Source organism: Equus asinus, chromosome 24 (genome assembly GCF_041296235.1).
Source record: "Equus asinus isolate D_3611 breed Donkey chromosome 24, EquAss-T2T_v2, whole genome shotgun sequence".
Taxonomy (NCBI): domain Eukaryota; kingdom Metazoa; phylum Chordata; class Mammalia; order Perissodactyla; family Equidae; genus Equus; species Equus asinus.
The window spans coordinates 16595601-16616635 of NC_091813.1; the positions used below are offsets into that span (position 1 = coordinate 16595601).

A 21035-nucleotide genomic window follows, 5' to 3' on the forward strand; every position below is an offset into this window, starting at 1 on the left:
ACTCCCACATGGCTGATTTCAAGCCAGTGATGTGATATTACCAAACACTGAGTTGGGAAGAGATGTGTGCAGTTGGGTCCTATAAGTTTGTATGGGCCAGTTCCAGCACACCTGTGGACAAAATTCCTTACTGGGAAGACAGCATTACAGAGATGAAGACAGTCTCATCATAATGATAAAAGTTTAAAAGTCATCAGAGGGAGTGATGTCAGCATCATGGCAGAGTGAACTGTTTCCTTAGTCTCTCCCCCTTAAGTTGCAACCAAACAGGCATTCACTAACCAACAGAGGATTCCCTACAAAGCACAATAGGATGTCTGAGTGATCCATGCAGACTTAGATCTGAAGATGGGGTTACTGGATCCCTGGGAAGCAGTGGAAGGAGGTGAGTGGCAGTTGTCTTGATCGTGGGTCCTTGTGTAGCAGCCAGTGTGCAGCTGTGAGAGGAGGCAGGGAGAAGGCAGGCCTGTGTGCAAACACTTTTGCTTTCAGAGTTGCAGCTGGGCCTGCAGGAATGCTCCACACCGAGTGGTGTGGTAGCAGCCCAGGTGAACCACCCATGAATGCAGAGTATGCCCATGCACATGCAAGAGAAAGGACCCCTTGCCCCCTTACCTAGCACACCAGCTCAGCCTGTCCCCACCCAAGGCAGGTAATCAACACCAGAGCACCTCCGTGTGCATGGGTGACCCGCCAAGTGGCTGCAGCCAGTGGGCAAATGCAGGTGAGCACTATTGGCACAACTTCCAGCAGACACACTTGGTTCAGAAAACATCACTTTGCCCCACCCCCAAGTGGTGGCAGGTGGACTCTGTGGTCTGATATTATCATTATGTGCCAGCAAAAGATCACTTCATCAAATGCAATGAAGAACTACATTAACACTCCAGAGCAGAAGGAAAATGACAAGTCTCTAGAAACCAATCCTGAAGTCACAGAAACTTACAATCTAAATGACAGAGAATTCAAAATAGTTGTCATAAAGAAACTCAATGAGTTACAGAAAGCTCAGAAAGACAGTTCAATGAACTCAGGAATAAAATGAATGAGCAAAAGGAATTATTCAGGGCTGGTCCAGTGATGTAGTGGTTAAGTTCACATGCTCCACTTCGGTGGTCCAGGGTTCATGAGTTTGGATCCTGAGTGAGAAGCTGCACATGACTTGTCAAGCCATGCTGTGGCAGACTGTCACATACAAAAAATACAGGAAGATTGGCGTGATGTTAATGCAGGGACAATCTTCCTCACCAATAAAAAAAAGAAAGAAGGAATTCTTGACAAAAGAGATTGAAACTCTTAAAAAAAAAAAAAAACCAAACAGAGATTCTGGCAATGAAGAACACAAGGAATGAGATAAAGATCAATCTAGAAAACTTAAAAAAAGAAAGCTGACATTATGAAGGATAGAATTAGTAATTTAGAGGGAAGTTATACGGAAATTGTTTAGGTGGAGGAGGAGAGAGCACTAAGATTTTAAAAAAATGAAGAAATTATTTGAGAAATACCTGACTCAATTAGGAAATGCAACATAAGGATTATAGATATCCTAGAGGGAGAAGAGAGGGAAAAAGGAGCAGACAGCTTGTTCAAAGTAATAACAGCTGAGAACTTTCAAAACCTGGGGAAAGAACTAGACTTACAAGTACATGAAGCCAATAGAACTCCTAACTACATCAACACAAAAAGAGCTCCAAGGCACATAAGAGTAAAACTGGCAAAAATCAATGACAAAAAAAAAAATCATTAGGGGCAGCAAGGCAGAAGAGAATAATCTACAAAGGAACCCCTATCAGGCTTTCAGCAGACTTCCCAGAAGAAACCTTATAGGCTAGGAGAGATTGGAGTGATATATTCAAAATACTGAAAGACAAAAACTTTCAGCCAAGAATACTCTATCCAGCAAAAGTATCCTTTAGATAAGATGGAAAACTAAAAACTTCTGCAGATAAACAAAAGCTGAGGGAATTCATCACTATTAGACCTCCCTTACAAGAAATGATAAAGGATGTCCTCATACCTGAAATAAAAAGGCAAAGGTTTACAAAGCCTTGAGCAAGGAGATAAATAGACAAATTAAGAAAATAGTAGCTCTCTATCAGAAGAGGTTAGCAAACATTTAATTATAAGAAATAAAGGGAAGGGAAGCATAAAAATAACTATAAACCCTTCATTTTAATCACAAACTCACAACACAAAACAGAATACTATATGACAACAATAACTTAGATGGGGAAGAGGATAGGGATGGGGGAACCAGCCCGGTGGTGCAGCAGTTAAGTTCGCACATTCCACTTCAACCATCTGGGATTTGCAGATTCAGATCCTGGGTGTGGACCTACACACCACTTGTCAAGCCATGGTCTGGCAGGCATCCCACATATAAAGTAGAGGAAGATGAGCACAGATGTTAGCTCAGGGCCAGTCTTCCTCAGCAAACAGAGGAGGATTGGCAGCAGATATTAGCTCAGGGCTAATCTTCCTGGAAAAAAAAAATACAGAGAGGAAAGGTATGGAACTTGCTTAGGCTAATGGAGATAAGAGGCTATCAGAAAATGGATATCTCATCTATGAGATCTTTTATACAAACCTCATGGTAACCAGTAAACAAAAAATCAGAGCAGAGACACAAATAATAAATAAAGAGCAAACTGAGAAAATCATCACAGTTTGATTTCACAAAAACCCACCAAACTGAAAAGACAGAAACACAAGGGAAGAGAAACAAGGGAAATATAGAACAATCAGAAAACGAGACAGAAAAGGGCAATATTAAGCTCTCATATATTGATAATCACTCTAAATGTAAATAGATTGAATTCTCCAATCAAGACACAGAGTGGCTGGCTGGATTAAAAAACAAGACCCAACAATATGCTGCCTCCAGGAAACACATCTCAGCTCTACAGACAGACATAGGCTCAGAGTGAAGGGATGGAAGATGATAGTCCAAGCAAGTGGCAAGCAAAAGAAATCAGGTGTTGCCATACTTATATTAGACAAAGCAGACTTCAAGATAAAAAAGACAATGAGAGACAAAGAGCAGCAGAATATAATGATAAAAGGGACATTCCACCAAGAGGACATAACACTTGTGAATATATATGCACCTAACATAGGAGCAACAAGATATATATGGCTACTACTAACAGAGCTCAAAGGAGAAGTTAATAGCAACACAATAATAGTAGTGGACCTCAATATCCCCCTTACATCGATGGATAGATCATCCAGACAGAAAGTCAACAAGGAAACAGGAGACTTAAATGAAAACCTAGACCAGATGGACTTAATAGACATTTATAGGACATTCCATGCAATAACAGCAGAGTACAAATTCTTCTCAAGTACACATGGAATATTCTCAAAGATAGACCATATATTGGGGAACAAGGCAGGCATCAATAAATTTAAGAAGATTGAAATCATATCAAGCATCTTTTCTGACCACAATGCTATGAAACTAGAAATCAACTACAAGAATAAAGCTGGAAAAGTGACAAACATGTGGAGACTAAACAACATGCTACTGAACAACCATTGGATCAATTAAGAAATCAAAAGAGAAGTAAAAAAATACCTAGAGACAAATGAAAATGAAAATACATCATACCAACTCATACAGGATGCAACAAAAGCAGTTCTAAGATGGAAATTCATAGCAATACAGGCCCACCTCAACAAATAAGAAAAATCTCAAATAAGTAATCTTAAACTACACCTAACATAACTAGAAAAAGAACAAAGCCCAAAGTCAGCAGAAGGAGGAAATTAGAAAAATTAGAACAAAAATAAATGAAATAGAGATTAACAAAACCGGAAGAATCAAGATCTGGTTCTTTGAGAAGATAAAATTGACAAACCCTTAGGCAGACTCATTGAGAAAAAAAGAGAGAAGACTCAAATAAATAAAGTCAGAAATGAAAGAGGAGAAATTTCAATGGATACCATAGAAATACAAAGACTTATAAGGGAATACTATGAAAAACTATATGCCAACAAATAACCTAGAAAAAATGGATTAAGTCTTAGACTCATACAACCTCCCAAAACGCAATTAAGAGGAAATAGAGAATCTGAGTAGAACAATCACAAGTAAAGAGATTGAAACAGTAATCAAAAATCTCTCAAAAAACATAAGTCCGGGACTATGGCTTCTCTGAAGAATTCTACCAAACATTCAAAGAAGGTTTAATACCTATCCTTCTCAAACTATTCCAAAAAATTGAATGAGATTGAATGCTTCCTAACTTATTCTATGAGGCCAACATTACCTTGATACCAAAAGCAGACAAGGACAACACAAAGAAGCAAAATTACAGGCTAATATCACTAAGGAACATAGATGCAAAAATCCTCAACAAAATATTGGCAAACTGAATACAGCAATACGTTAAAAGGATCATACACCATCATCAAGTGGGATTTATGCCAGGGACACAGGGATGGTTCAGCTTCTGCAAATCAATCAATGTGGTACACCACATTAATGGAATGAGGAATGGAATGTGGTTTGCATGATCATCTCAATAGATGCAGAGAAAGCATTTGACAAGATACAACAGCCATTTATGATAAAAACTCTCAATAAAATGGGTATAGAAGGAATGTACCTCAACATAATAAAGGCCATATATGACAAACCCACAGCCAACATCATATCAATGGTGAAAAACTGACAGCTATCCCTCTGAGAACAAGAACAAGAGAAGCATGCCCACTCTCACCACTCTTATTCCACGTAGTACTGGAGTTATTGGCCAGAGCAGTTAGGCAAGAAAAATAAATAAAAGGGATACAAATTGGAAAAGAAGAAGTGAAACTCTCACTATTTGCAGATGACATGATCCATATGATCCAGCTATCATACTACTGGGTATTTATTGAAAGAACTTGAATCCAACAATTCAAAGAGACTTATGCACCCATGTGTTAATTTGCAGCACTATTCACAATATTCAAGCCATGGAAGCAACCCAATTGCCCACCAACTGATGAATGGATAAAGAATGGATACTACTCAGCCATAGAAAAAGACAAAATCTTCTCATTTGCAACATGGATGGACCTTGAGGGTATGATGTTAAGCGAAATAAACCAGACAGAGAAAGGCAAACACTGCATGATTTCACTTGTGTGTGGAAGATAGATAAACACATGGCTAAAGAGAACAGATTAGTGATTACCAGAGGGGAAGGAGGGTGTGAGGTGGGCAAAAGGGGCAAAGGGATACATATATATGGTGATGGATAAAAATTAGACTATTGGTGGTAAGCATGATGCAGTCTATACAGAAACTGATAAATAATAATGTTCACCTGAAATTACACAATGTTATAAACCATTATGACCTCTGAAAAAAATTGAAAAAAAGATTCTCATCACAAGGAAAAATATTTTTTTGTAACAATATATGGTGATGTATATTAACTAGGCTTATTGTGGTGATCGTTTTGCAGTATATACAAATCATTATGTTGTATATTTGAAACTAGTACAATGTCATATGTCAATTAAATCTAAATAAAAAAGTCATCAGAAAGCTGCAACAAGTCATAATTTTACACACAATATAAATTCAAAATATATAAAGGAAAATTTAATAGAACAATAAAGAAAGTAAAATCAACAATAATAGCAGGTGGGTTTTAAGAGATCTTTCTTGGTAATTGATTGAACAAACATAAAAATCAATCGGGATATAGAAGATTGAAAACACGATTAAACTTAACCTAATGGATATATTTGGAACATTATAAAATTAAAAAATATACATATTTGTACTATATATAAAATATACCTTCTTTTCAAGCACAAGGAGAACTTATATAAATATTGACTACATACTGAACTTTAATGCATGCACATCATGTTTTCAGACCAACAGGAAATTAGGCTAAAAATCAGTTTTAAAAAACAACTGGAAAATCACCATGTTTGGAAATAAAAAAAAAAAACCTGAGGCAGCCCTGATGGCCTAGCAGTTAAAGTTTGGTGTGCTCCACTTCAGTGGCCCCAGTTTGGTTTCCAGGCATGGAACTAATCACTCGTCTGTTCATAGCCATGCTGTGGCAGTGGCTCACATAGAGGAACTAGAAGGACTTACAACTGAAATATACAATTATGTACTAGGGCTCTGAGGGGGAAAAAAGAGAGGAAGATTGGCAACAGATGTTAGCTCAAAGTGAATCTTTCCAAGCAGAAAAACAAGCCCCCCAAAACCCTCAAAGATCTTTAAAAAACATCCTTTAAGTAACCCATAAGTCAATGAAGAAATCATGTTGAATATTAAAAATATTTCTATCAAAAATATAAAAATACTACATAATAAAAGTTGTGGGATATAGCTAAATTAGTACTTGAAAGATAAATTTCTCTCATTAAAATTCCTATTTTAGAAAAAGAAAGAAAAACTGAATATTAATGAGTTAAGCATCCATCTCAAGAGATTGGCAAAAGAAAACAAAATAAACTCAAAGAAAATACAAGAAAAAATAATAAATGTAAGTGTAAACGTTAATTAAAAGAGAAGAAAAATATAAAGGGAAGAAAAAGCAATATAATAGCCAAATATTTTTCCTTTGAAAATAATAATAATAAAAACAAAAAGTAAGACTGATCAAGTAAGAAAGAGAAGACACTAGGGCTGGCCCCGTGGTATAGTGGTTAAGTTCGATGTGTTACACGTCAGCGGCCTGGGTCGTCGGGTTCAGATCTGGGGTGTGGACCTACACCACTCATCAGCCATGCTGTGGCAGTGACCCACATACAAAATAGAGGAAGATGGGCACAGATGTTAGCTCAGGGTGAATCTTCCTCAAAAAAGAAAAAAACCCACAAAAAACGAGAAAGAGAAGACACAATTAACTACTAATGGGATTGAAAAAGGAGGATATTGTTATATTTTTCTACAGACATGAAAAATACAACAAAAGGATATTATAATTAACGTTTTGTCAATAAATTTGAAATTTTGTATGAAATGGATAAATCTCTAGAAAAATACAACCTAACAAAACTAACATAAAAAGAGGTAGGAAACTTAATTATCATTATAATATTTAAAAAAATTGAGTCAGTCATCAAATATTTTTTCATAAATATCATTCTCTGGCTTCCCCGGAGAGTTCTATCAAAGATTCAAGGAAAAAATAACTCCATTTTCATACAAAATCTTACAAAATCTCACAAAGAAAATTTAAGGAAAAAAATCATGGTCCAATCTTACTTATGAATACGAATGTAACAATTTGAAATAAAGTATTAGCAAATGGAATCCAGCAATGTGTAAAAAAGGGTCATGACCAAGTTGGATTTATCTCAGAAATGTAGCATTGGTCTAATATTTGAGAATTCATTAAAGTAATTTATCACATTAATGAATTAAAAGAGAAAAATCATTTGGTAATCTCAATAGATATAGAAGTCCACAATACATTTCTATGTGTATTCATGATTAAAACTCTTAGGAATAGAAAAGAACTTTAAAAATAAAACCTGATATAGAGCATGTACAAAAATCAAACACAAAAGCTGAAACAAGCATCATACTTAATGGTGAATCATGAAAGCACTCCCTTCAAGACTGGTAACAAGGTGAGCATGAGTGCAGTCACCATTTCTCTTTAACATTGTACTGGATGGCCTATGAAGGGCAGGGAGAAAATATTAATAAATAAGAGATACAAAGACTGAAAAGGAAGAACTCAAATTTTCCTTATTCGCAAATGGTATAATTTTTAAGTAGGAAACTCCAAAGTATTACTAGTGAATTTTCAGAACTAAGATTGTTCAGCAAAGCTATGGGATATAAAACCAATTACTTTTCTATATAGAAAATGTAATAAGAATAATGCCATTTACATGATCACAATTAATATAAAGTAGCTAGGGATAAGTCCAAGATGTGGAAGGCCTTTATTAAAATAATTATCCAACTTTGAGGAAGATTGACAATGGATGTTAGCTGAGGGTGAATCTTCCTCAGCAAAGAAAATAAATAAGTAAATAAATAATCATGCAACTTTATTGTAAGGTATTAATAAAAGGAGAGATATTCCATGTTCTTGGATAGCAAACAATGTTATAAAGCTATTGGTTCTCCCCAAATTGATCTATAGATTCAACCCAATTACAATTCAACCTCAATAACGTGTCTTGTGGAACTTGGTGAGCTAATCTTAGAATGTGTTATGGAAGAGTCGAGGGTTAAGAATAGCTCAGACACTCCTGTAGAAAGGGAATAAAGCCAGAGAAACATGGTTATGAGATATCAAGAACAGCATAAATTTGTAGTAATTAAAGCAATGTGGTATTGGCTCAGTGATAATAAAATGGACAATCTCATGTTCATGTAGAAGGGATATCACAGAGCAGAGAGGAAAGGAGAACCTAACCAGTGAATGATGCTGAAACAATTGATTACCCTCATTAAAAAAAAGAAATTGTTTTCCTACTTCACATCACCCCACTCCACATGCACACTCAATTCTAGTGGCTTCAGTATGAAAGGCAAAATTGTACAACTTTTAGAAGAAAATATAGGAGAATATTTTCATGACTTTAAGATAGGAAAGGACTTTTTAAGTAAGACAAAAAAACTCCCCAGAAATCATGAAGTTAAAGGCTGATGAATTCAACTACATTAAAATTAAGAATGTCTGTTCATCAAAGGATACCATTAAGAGAGTACGAAGATAAGCTACAAACTGGGAGGAGACATTTGAAAGGTATGTAAGTGCAAAACGATTGACATCCACAACTTTTAAGGAACTGCTCTAAATCAATAAGAAAAGACAAACAACCCAATGAAAAAACTGGCAAAATACTTGCGTGTGCATTTTCTAGAAGAAGAAACATAAAGGACTCAAAATATATGAAAAGGTACTCAACCTCATTAGGAATCAGAGAAATACAAAATAAAACCACAATGATATACTATCTCACTTCCCCCAGACTAGGACAAAAAGTCAGGCAATACCTAATGTCAATGAGGATTTGGAAAAAAAGAAACCCTCACTCAAAATGGCACAAACATGTAGGAAAACAATGTGGTGTTACCTGATAAGATTGAAAATATGCATACCTCATGACACAATGATTTCTCTACTACGCAGGAAGCAGGAGGGTGGGAGGAGAGAAGGAGACTCCTAGACTCTGGAGAGACTCCCGCCTGGTGTGAGCACCGCAGGACACATACAAGGGTGTTTGTATAGTGTTGTGTATAATAACAAAGGCCATCAACAGAAGAATGAATACATGGTGGTGGATCTATACTAGGCAGTAGCGAGTCTCAGAAGCCTCTCCTGCACCATTTCAGACCCTCCTCGCCTCACTTCTTTCTCAGATTTGCTCTTCATGAGCTCTGACCCACTATGGGACACACAAGCCCACAGCTCCTTGCTTCCTTGCTGTGTCATGGTGTCCATTTTCTCCTGCCCCAGGACTTTCTGTTGCTGCTGAGGTGTGAGAAGCATCAGGACCCACCATAGATAAGCACAGTGGATGTGCAGGGAAGTTAACATCCTTTGAGGCAAAGCTTTGAGGAGATCTCTTAGGAGCTCTCTTAGGAGCTCTTCTCCATGTGCCCTCAGGATCCTACCCTATGGACAGGCCTGAGATGCTGTAGTCCTGTGTCTCTGAAGATGGCCCTTTGAGATCAGCAGTTGGGTACCCTTGACACCAAGTGGTGGCCAGTTTGGCAAAGCATCTTTATGTTGGTTCTCCCTCTTTCACTGCCTCACTTCTCACTTTCTTTTCCTCCTGGTTCCCTGAAAATGTGCTCTCTAGTGAAGAGTAACAGATTAAGTTTTTGCTTCAGGGTCTGCCAAATGCAAAAATGTGGATGAACCTTAAAAACGTAATGTTGAGCCTAAGAACTAAGTCATAAGAGAACACAAACAGCATAATATTATTTATATAAAAATCACAAACAAAACTAAGAAATATATTTAGAGAATATATCTTCTACAGGTGGAAACACTGATGGCAAGCAATGACATGATCAACACAAAATTCATGACAGTGGCCACATTTGGCACAGAGCAGAGAGGAAGAGACCCTGGCAGAGCAGATAGGGGCCTCTAAGATACCGTTAGTGTTTGTTATTTAATCTGGGAAGTGAGCATTTTATTTCTATTCTCTAAATACAACAGATATGTTTTGTACACCTTTGATGCATATTTCCCAAGTAAGGACTTCTGCAGGGAAGTCTCTGGCTCACGGCAGGGACTCAAGCAGTCTCTACAAGTAAGGCTGGAAAGGAAGGTGGAGCCCAGAGCATAAGGATCCTCAGATGAAATTATTGGAACTTATTCTGAAGGCACTGGGGAGACTTTGGATGTTCTTTTCTTTCCTTTTTCTTATTATCAAGCAGGGGAATGTGGTGTAAATGGGCAACAAAGCTAGTTAAAGCTAGAAAAATATAGGGACATTTCTGAGGTAGTATTGACAAGATTTGTTACGACAAGATTTGTCACTGACTGACTAGTTCTCATAGGTTTAGGAAATGGAGAAGTCAAAGGTTGGAAGCTGAGAGGAGACTGTTACACATGGTCCCACGGCAGTGGGGATGAAAACGTGAAGCTGGGTTAAAGAAGCTTTTGTGTACTAAAATTTATGATGCCATGCTGTGCTGAAACGGGCCCACATCACTGGCTCCTGAGAGCAGACTGTGCACATCCACATTAGATGATGTCTTGTTGCTAGTTTGAACTACCAATCATTTGGGAGTATGGCCACGGGGCTAGTATTTACACTATGGATATTGGCAAGCACTACAAATAGGGATTTTTACCCTCTGGAGAGAGAGTTGCTAAATGTTTATCAACACACCACTTGATAGGATCTGGTGACAAAATAGATACAAAGAAGAGGAAGATGTCTTAGGTGATACCAAAGTTCCTGACTTTATTTTTTTACTTTTGAGGAAGATTAGCCCTAAGCTAACTACTGCCAGTCCTCCTCTTTTTTGCTGAGGAAGTGCAGCCCTGAGCTAACATCCGTGCCCACCTTCCTCTACTTTATATGTGGGACGCCTACCACAGCATGGTGTTCCAAGCGGTGCCATGTCCGCACCCGGGATCCAAAATGGCGAACCCTGGGCAGCCAAGAAGCAGAATGTGTGAACTTAACCACTGTGTCACCGGGCTGGCCCCCCAAAGTTCCTGACTTCAGAGCTGTGGGTAGAAGATGACAGCAGGAAATGGGACTTAGAAAGCAGGAAGCCCAGTGGTTTCTGCCAGAAAGGGGGTATTACAGAGAACAAGATCAACCTGGTCGTTGCCCTCATGAAGCATTTAATTGGTTTTTAACAGTGCATTATTGGAACACTCTGTGTAGCTTTTTCAAAATGCATATTCCTGTGACATGTCTATGCCCTAATATATTCAGCACTGTTTTATACAGAATGGTTAAAAAAATGAAACAATATAGTGAAGGTAATGCTTATACAAATCATTCTATCAACCCTATTAAATAATGAGGTGACATCGTCTAAACTGGAAGTACAGTTATGATAAAACATTTACTGAGAAAATGAGATTAAAACAAATCCTCTGATGGCCCATTATATAATGACCTACATATCATATCTTTCCAGAAGGGCAATAAATCGTGCTTCTCAAACCTGCTGCAGAGTAGAATCAGCTGGATAACAATCACTCCAGCTTGGGCCCCACCCCAGACAAATTAAATCAGAATCTTCACAGCTGGAGCCTCAGTGCTGCTGTTTTTACCAATGTTGAGAAACGTTGCATTAAAGTCTTTGGCTGGGAAAATGAAGTGAATGGAAAAGGAGACTGGAAGAGGAGGGTCATGGGGGAATTGGTTGTAAGCAGAGTTAGAGTCTCAGGTAGATAGAAACAACATCAGCAAAAATGTGAAATCTTTTTATTCTCTCTGAAATGAGAGAGAATGAGAAGACTTTGGATAAAGAATGGGAGAAAGTTTGAAGTGGTAAGAAGAGATGTCAAATGAAATCCAGTGACTTTGACCTTCTCAGTACGTAAGAGGTCATGGTAACAGTAATGGAAGTAGTCATCATAGTCATCTCAGGAGCTAGCATTTATTGAACTTTTTTTTTTCTGAGAAAGATTTGCCCTGAGCTAACATCTATTGCCAGTCTTCCTCTTTATCTGCTTGAGGAATATTAGCCCTGAGCTAACATCTGCACCAATCTTCCTCTACTTTGCATGTGGGCTGCAGTCACAGCATGGCTGACGAGTGGTGTAGGTCCACGCCCAGATCAGAACCTATGAACCCCAGGTCGCAGAAGCAGAGTGTGCTGAACTTAACCACTATGCCACAGGGCCGGACCCCTGAACATTTTTGTCGTAAATATCTCACTTAGAGCTTAAAAACACTCTTTTACTTATCTTTATTATAGCCCTATGAGAAAGACATTGTTATTATTATTCCTATTTTATAGAGCAGAAACCATAAGATGAAGATATGTATGAGATTGAGCTGTTTACCAAGGTAACAGAGCTAGTAAGTGAAAGCGCTGTCTGTGTAACCATGTTCTGTGTTGACTGGAAACCTTAAAGCCTTTGCTCTTAACTGAGCCTTTATATGAATAAGGGCGAATCATGCTGCAGGCTCAAGGAGAGAGGCAAGGTTTGGAAATTGGACTACAGGATTAAGTCAGGGAATCAGAGATGAGGATGATTGGAATAGTTTGGAGAGCCTGATTAAACTTATAGTGCATGAACTTGCTTCATGGAAGCACTCTATTTATTTGAGATTCTCTAATTATACCTGGCAGCTCAGGAAGGAGAGTAGAAAAACTGAAAGCTAAGTCTACCCAGAATGGAATTAACCAAGCAACTGAGGCAGAAGGTCAAAGAGTAAGGTTTCTATTGGAAACCTTAACAGGAAGACTGTTGAGAGAGGTTTGGGAGTGGACCACAGGAGCCAGGATTAATGTGTAGGACTGACGCTTGGAAAGGCTGAAGAATTGGAGAAACTGGGAGAGGCAGTGGGACTGATGTGTTTTGATGAAAGTAAAAATCACATTCAATAGAAGGAAGGAAGAGAAATTATTAGAAAGGGGTGTTTCAGAATTGTATATCTCTACAGCCTGAAAATATTGCAAACTTGGGGGTGAAATTTCGGTGTTTTGATAGTGAGGTATCGAAACTTTTGGTTCCCACTGTGTCAAAGCACATCCATTAGGCTAGGTACTGCCTTTAGATACATAACACAATCTGAAACAAGCCACTTGCCACTAAACTTAGACTTTAATGGTGGGCATTTAAAATGACACCATAAATAAATAACTCCAATTCTTTGAGGACTTCAAAATGTCAACACTTCTTTCTTCTTCTTCTTTTTTTCTTTTTGACAAACATTAGACCTGAGCTAACATCCGTCGCCAATCCCCCTCTTTTTGCTGAGGAAGATTGGCCCTGTGCTACCATCCGTGCCCATCTTCCTCTATTTTATATGTAGGATGCCTGCCGCAGCATGGCTTGATAAGTGGTGCATAGGTCCACACCCGGGATCTGAACTGGAAACCCCAGGCTGCCGAAGTGGAGTGCGTGAACCCAATGGCTATGCCACTGGGCAGGCCCCCACACTTCTTTCTTAAGGAGTAATAGAACTCCTAAAATTGGTGCTTCCATTTTTAGGATAGAGCTGAAGTCCATGGCCAGCTATCCTGAGATCAGTCATGCAAAGAGATGTCGGAAATGGCCCAGAAGCAGCAATCATCTGTTGTTGTTAGCTGAGGAAGTTGGCTTTTGAATTAATAGTAAAACACATATTAATTACACTCATAATATTATACTGGACTGATTAATAGACTAGGTAGATGTAAGATAGGACCGGATACAGCTCAAATCCAAGTTTTGGTTCTAACCTTCCCATCTCAAAGGATTTTAGGAACATTACTTAGCATTCTCTGCCTTAGGTTCCTGACCAGAAATGAGCACATTGCCTACCAACCAGCAAAATATTAAGCAGTAAGATGAATTAAAATTTGCTTGAGCTTTTATAAGTAAAATATGATATTAACCTAAAGGATTGTTAATATGATTGCCATCTACAAAGTGTTTTGATCAGGTCTGAACTGACTACATCAGGTTAGTAATAGTGCCCTTGGGTTTCATAGTTGGGTTTAATTAAATGTAACTTCTGTTTGTTCATAAATGCAGCAGGAACCATAAGACAGACAAATTAGCCCTACATATGTTACTTTCTGTGTGAAGTTAAAGTACTTCCGAAGTGGAGACTTTTCATTAATTTTGAGGTTCTGACTTTTCTCCACAAAATTCCTTTTGGTTTAGTTTCCTTTAATCCTTCTCCTGGGGAAGCAATTATGAAAACAGAAGAGAGCTGTGATGGGTGAGGGGCCTAAAGATGGCCGAATGAAGCAAACAAAACTGTAATGAATTAAGTTGATTTTATAAAGGCATGCAGAAAGAGATTTCCTCAAGAATGAGTATGTAAATGGAAAAATATTAATCTACTGAATATAAGCATATGCTTAGAAGCATTTATCACTGCTCTGTAGCTCTTTCATATTCTTCAAACATTCACTGTGGCCAGAAGAGAGGCGCAGCAGTAGAGTACATTCTCAATAAATAATTAGAGTGATGCGTGCTGTAGCTCAGCCTTGACAGTGGTATTTCCATATCTGGGTTCTCATTACCATGGCTGTGCCAAGTCAACCATTTCATCTCGTAGGACCAGCTTTGGCATGCAGGTTGCCTTGGACCCAGAGCAAAAAGTGCACTCCCCTCCCTTGTTAAAATGGTTCCATCTGACTTGTTGCTCTCGATTTATGAGGCTGAAATCCCAGTGACACCGTCTCTGACTCTCAGATAGTGAGCTCAAACCCAACGGTTGTTAAAATTGTCCTCTTTGGAAGATCAAACTCACATTGTGTTCAGAGTCTTTCCTTCCTTTCTACAAGCTGCTTTATGGTATTCCAAAGTTGGCACAACCAGTTCCCTCCCCACAACTGCAGAAGGGAAGCAGGAAGAGGTGGTGTGGATGGAGACCTCAGTCATCCCAGAGTCTGATCTATCACAATATGGGGATGCGGTTAGGACTTTCATACGGTCATTACCACATACTTACTGAATTATAACATAAACCTAAAGGCTGTAGTGAAAAACAAGCTTTGCTGCCTCAGATGAATCATTTTAAAACAGCATAAAATCTGGAACACGATTGTGGCACCTAAGGTATACAGGTATACCGGAGAAGATTAGAGTTCAAATATGGTTGAGCTTTAAGGTGGCTGCACCCTCATGATTGACAGAAACGGTCAAGAAAGCAGTTGGTTATGTTAAAGCTGCCTAATTAGCTCATGCATATAATCGTTCTTTAGGGTGATCAGTGAAACAAGCAGAGAGGGTCACAGGCAGCATCTGCTGTTTATTTTAAAGCCAGTATATCAGTATATTTTAAAGCCACTAACAAGTGGGTTCAGGTGTGCCGCCACAGATTGTTCAGTTGGACACAAAGCTTCAATTTTAAGGACATCTTCCCAGAAATAATTGAACAAGAAAATTTGCCTTGAACCTTTTGAATTACACTGCCCTGAGACTGTAGCAGAGACGAACAAAGTGTGGGAGCTGCCAAGTTACTGTGACGGCCATGGGGCAGCTATCTCAGGTGTACAAATGAAGCCATGTTCTGTTTGTTAATGGAGCCAGAATGAGGGAAAATAGCTTCCTGGGTAGTTTTATGAAATGAGAACATATACCAGTAGTAAAGTATTAGCAAGAAGTGGAGTGTCTTCAAATGCAAATTTACTGACATTTCACAGCTACGAAAATAATTACCCTACTTTGGTGAATTAATAATAACTTAGCTAAAGGTTTCATTTAGTATAACCAAATATAATGCAAAAGGCACATACTCTGATAAACACTGTTTCCATTTTAGGGCTTGCTAAGTGTGGATGTTCTCTCTTTTTCTCCCACATGTTGGAATGTCACAAGCAATTAGATGAAATTCTTTATATGACATGGAAAGGCAAAAGCATAAGGCCGTGCTGTGCACATCAGATGCGATGGCATCCCGATTATGGATACTAGAGAGAGGAGCCTTGGTATTTGATAAAATAGTTGTTTTCTGAAACTATCGAACTGTATTTTGTTGCACTAAACGATTTTACTTAATGAACATTTTGAAATCAAAACTACTTTAATTTTATGTATCAATGGAAAAACTACATTCAGAATCTGCAAAGCTTAAAGGAAATCTTTTGAAATATTGGCGTGTCTTTGAATCTCTCAATATTCTGTCTTGCACCATACTGGGTACATGGTAAGCACTCTGTTTGTGGGATCAAATTGTGAAAAATTGCCTAACGGCATAGGAAACCTTTTGAGAAGCAGTTTGGCAATCTGAACCAAATACCATAAAACTGTTTATATTGCTTTGACTCAATAATTTTACTTTAGTGAATTTATGCTAAGAATCTTAAATACGAACTGTGAGAGGCTTATGCACAAAGATGTTCATTGTAATGTTATTCATAATAACAAAATAATTAAAAACAATTATTTCTCTTTTGTTGAGTATTTAGGTAAAGCAAATCATGATATATCAACTGAAAGGAACATTATGCAGCGAATAAAATGATGCTTGTCAAAACTAGATGGCAATGTAGAATATTCATGTGATATAACAGAAGGGCAAAAGCCTGGTATAAAATAGTGTGTGTGTGCAGTAGAACTGCAATAATGTGAAAATTAAATAAGTGAACATAGAAAGGCTGAGGAAACACGTGAAGTCGCTAGCGTGGGTTATGTTTGCATAGAAGTACTATAGGTAATTTTTTCATATCTTTTTGATTATTCAAATAATCTATAATTTTTAAAAAAGAAATTCTTGAATTTAAACACTCAGTTATTATGCTTAACAGCTAGTTGTAGTGAATTGAACTCTTCTTTCTCTCCAAACCATTTTCTATGTAAATATACTCATGATGGTTAATTAGTCACAAATGGGAAAACAATCTGGCTGAAGTATATAAACTTTAATTAATATAGACCTCACTAATTGAAGATTCACAGAAATTCACAGATCTGAATAAAACACCCCAAACAAGTAACATGTTTGGATTTTTCATTATGCAGTTATAATACTTTGTTTCATAGATATAAGCATATAATAAATTGTAGGTTTTTAGTAAAGCTTATTTCATTTAATTTTCTATATAAAGTTATGTTATTTGTAATTGCCTGTAATGGCAGATATATAAAATATATGAAAATAGAAACAAATAATTAAATTAGTTAACATAATTAATTAAACAACAAAAAAAGCTGATTTGCCTGGTCAAGTTTGTGAAGCAGAGAAATTGGCTTGCTTCAGCAGATGAAGCTCAGAATGCCCTGGGACCCCATCATTTGTTTCTAATTAAAATGTTGTTACAAATGTGAACATTTATATGTGATTTACAGGAAAAGTAAGTAAACTTTTGATTCATCCACTATCATATATGGTTAGCAAAACATAAAGGGAATTTTTATACAATCTTTTCCAGAAATGTTTTGCTCCTTCCAAACGCAATTACCAAAAAGTTAAATATAAAATGACGAGTGGAATCAGTTATTCAGTGACTTACAAATGGAACCAACTATTTGTTTCACTTTTCTATGGACATTTTCAAACCAAAGCTTCAATTAAAATGTTAATTTTCTGAAGATATGTCATCCTTAAAGAAGAACTGAACGTTATTGGTCTCAAATATCTTAAAAAGACTGAGCATGTTATAATGCTCAGGCTTATGCTTAAAAAAACTGAAGCTTTCTTCATCAGGTTTTAAAAAATACCTTATTCTTCTTAAATATGCTTGCTTTGTGGCTTGCTTTAATTTTATATTCATTTGAAGATTTGCCATAAGAACATGCAGTGCCTAGTTTTTTTCTGCATACAACTTCAAAAACAGCTAATTTTCTGAGCTGGCTGTCATCGTGAACTCTGAAGATGAAGCACACTTGCTATTTTCTAAGGAAAAGCAGCTCATTATTTAACTATGAGAGGTAAGAAATACTTATTTTTTCTGATCATAAATGACAAAATATTAATTTCACTTTTTAGATTTTATTTGTCAGTTTTAAAGGGTAAATAGAATTGGTTTCAAGGACCTAGTAATGTTGTTGATATTAATGGTAGAAATTTATATTCAATGTTTTATAAAAGCAAATAGGATGCATTAATGTCTCCTATTTTGTTAACATAAATTGCAGTTAAGATTTTGTAGGAAATATTCAATCAAGTGAAAACTATCTCTGATAATCTTTCAGCCAATCACTCAATATTTATTCTGGGCCTACCATACACTAGCCCTCTGACATACAGTTGTGACCTTGTCGATTTTGAATGTTTGCTTCTGTAAATAGATTTCATAGATAAGCAAATTTAGGAATAAATGCTTGACTTACCTTTGGTCCCTTGAACTTGGAGAAAAATCCAAAAAACAAAAATAGCTATTCTAGTTTCCAAAACCATTCTGGCTTTTGTGCCTTGATACTTCTGGGAAGAATCACGGAATAGCCCCAGACCTCATTAAAAAAAAGACAGAAATATAAAAAATAATTCAATATTGATGCCAGCTGAGTGAGAATGACCTTCTTGGTTTGCCTTTATGAGGGTGCTAATTTACGAAGAACATGAAGCAATGTCTGTTTCTGGAATAATCTGCTTACCTTCCCCTCTGGTGTAATCTCTGCTTAAGGGCCAGCTGGAGGAAGCTTTATCTCGTTAACCTTCTGGAGGAGCATCTGTCAGCCTAGCTCCAGGACCCTGAATGCCATTATAAACAAGTGTCCACAGGCAGAAGGAGTGCTTTTTCTTAGTTGTTCACCTGTTACAGTGACACAGAGAGCCAGGGGAAGTCCTGCCAAATGCGGAAGAAAGCTCACAGTGAGGGTCAAATGTTTTACAAAATGACTTGCACGAGGAACATCCATTGAAAGACCTTAATTGCCATCCCTGGAAAATTATGTGATTATTCAATGTATGTTAGTCTCCAGAGACAGCAAGGCTGCCTCCATTCTTACAGAAATACACTGCTTTGTAGATTACTTTCTTTCTGGCATTACATACAGATAACTTTTTTGGTTTAAGTCTAGTTTTAATTTTTTAAATTTGCTAATCACGCACAGAGTTTAAAAAGGCAAATGGTTCTACAAGGTTGTGAAAAATGATGGTGTCATATTTCCACTCATAGGCAACTACTTTTAATTCTTTAAGCTAATTCTTCTGGTATTCTCATTTGTACTTCTAAATAGTATGTTTCTATTCAGTTTTAGGAATTATCAAATAATGGATATTGAGAGTGTCTTCCCCTCCACACACCCCCTCTCCACTCTCCATAAATGTGTAGTCATGCCATCCTTCCATCTGCCTCAGTGTTATTGGATTTTCAGTTTACTGAATATTCAGTTTTGTATTACCGTAACTCTGTAAGAGCTTCACATAGCTGAGCCATGGAGTAGACTGTCAATTACTAACATGTAGTGAGCTGCTCTGTTGTGATAGACACTGTTCTGAGGGATTTCCTTAGACTATCCATATATTCCTCAACACAACATTGTTAGGTAAGTTCTATTATTGTTATCTCTGTTTTCTATTTGAGAACACAAAGGTACATGTGGCAGATTTGAACCCAAAGAGTCTGTTTCAGCAGCTTATTCTCTTAACCACTACTCCCTATGATGATTTTTGCAATTGTCTCATATATTTTTTTCCCTTAGTTTTCTACTTACAAAACAATAAATTGTCCCCGAATGTTAGCCCATGGATGTAAATTTCCTCCTCATTGGGTTAAATGCTTCAGGTAGCCTGTCTTTCCCAGGCTGCTCGAACCCCTCCAGGCTGTATTGTTCCATTTCTTGTTACTGTTCATAGCAGTCATCTGGGGATCAGCCTTCACAATCATCTTAGGGATTCCTTTCACCTCCCTGGTGTTTGATCCTGTGTTTTCCAGATCCTTTATTGCCTTCTTTCTTAGTCTAATCTCTTGTTTTAGTAGAGCACAGGTTCCAGTTGATTACTCAGAGAAAGTTCATGGTAGATAAATTTCAGCCATATGTTTGAAAATGTCTTCCATCTATCCTCACACTTGATTGATAGTTTGACCAGCGCTATAGACTGAATGTTTGTGTCCTCCCTAAGTTCATATGTTGAAAACTAACCCCCCATGTGATGGTGTTTGGAGGTGGGGCCTTTGGGAGGTGATTGGTGCATGAGGCAGAAGCCCTCATGAAGGGGATTGGTTCCCTTATATAAAAGAAGTACCAGAGAGCTCCTTTCATCCTTCTGCCATGTGAGCCACATGACAAGATGCTCTTGATAAACCAGGAAGCAGGGAGATCTCATCAAGATGGCAGCATAGGTGGACTCTGAACTCACTTCCTCCGATGAACACAACCAGGTTACCACTATTTTTGGAAAAATTACCCTGGAGAGAAAACTGAACACCAGATAAAAAGAATCTGCACAACAAAGGATAGTCCTGACTGAGGTGGAAGAGGCAGAAATTCCTTCTGGAGAGAAAAAAGCCACCTTCAAGAGCTGTGGAGCTTCACAGCCAGCTGGGTGGGAGCCACCCTAAGGTATACAGCCTTCCCTTGAGGAGTGGGGACCTGAGTAGGGGCACGTTACCAGTCTAAGCATCCTTCAGACTCACCATAACCGAGATGAGTGTCATACTATCTGGCTTCGTTGGCTACTAACTACAATGGGAAATACCCCCAGAAAAGCTATCCACATAAGTGGAATAAAGCCAGCTGTTAAAGGGCCCATGCACAAATTTACCCAATTCAGAGAGAAACCTAAAATCACCAGAAAGAAAGCTGCACAGTCCTTTGGTGAAAAGAGACTCACCTGGTAGGCTCTGGATGCATCTCAGTGAGAGGGGAGAGCTCTCCAGGGACTGAGACATTGGTGGTGCACATTGTTGTGACCCAGTACAGGCATGCTGACACAGACGCTGGCAGACCCCATTGGAGTTCTTCCCCTGGCTTGTTAGCCCAGGGGTCTGCCAGTCCCACTAGAGCACAGATTTAATCCAG

The 21035-nt window shown here is 37.8% G+C and overlaps 1 protein-coding gene across 1 annotated transcript in view; it reads right to left on the minus strand.

Moving 5' to 3' along the window:
* The window catches only part of IMPG1 (interphotoreceptor matrix proteoglycan 1), a 124962-nt gene extending 106494 nt beyond the window's left edge, over positions 1 to 18468 (minus strand). The window contains 1 exon segment of the mRNA XM_070496097.1: positions 18402 to 18468. Coding sequence (XP_070352198.1) covers positions 18402 to 18468 — 67 coding nt within the window.
* Between the last annotated feature and the right edge of the window lie 2567 nt (positions 18469 to 21035).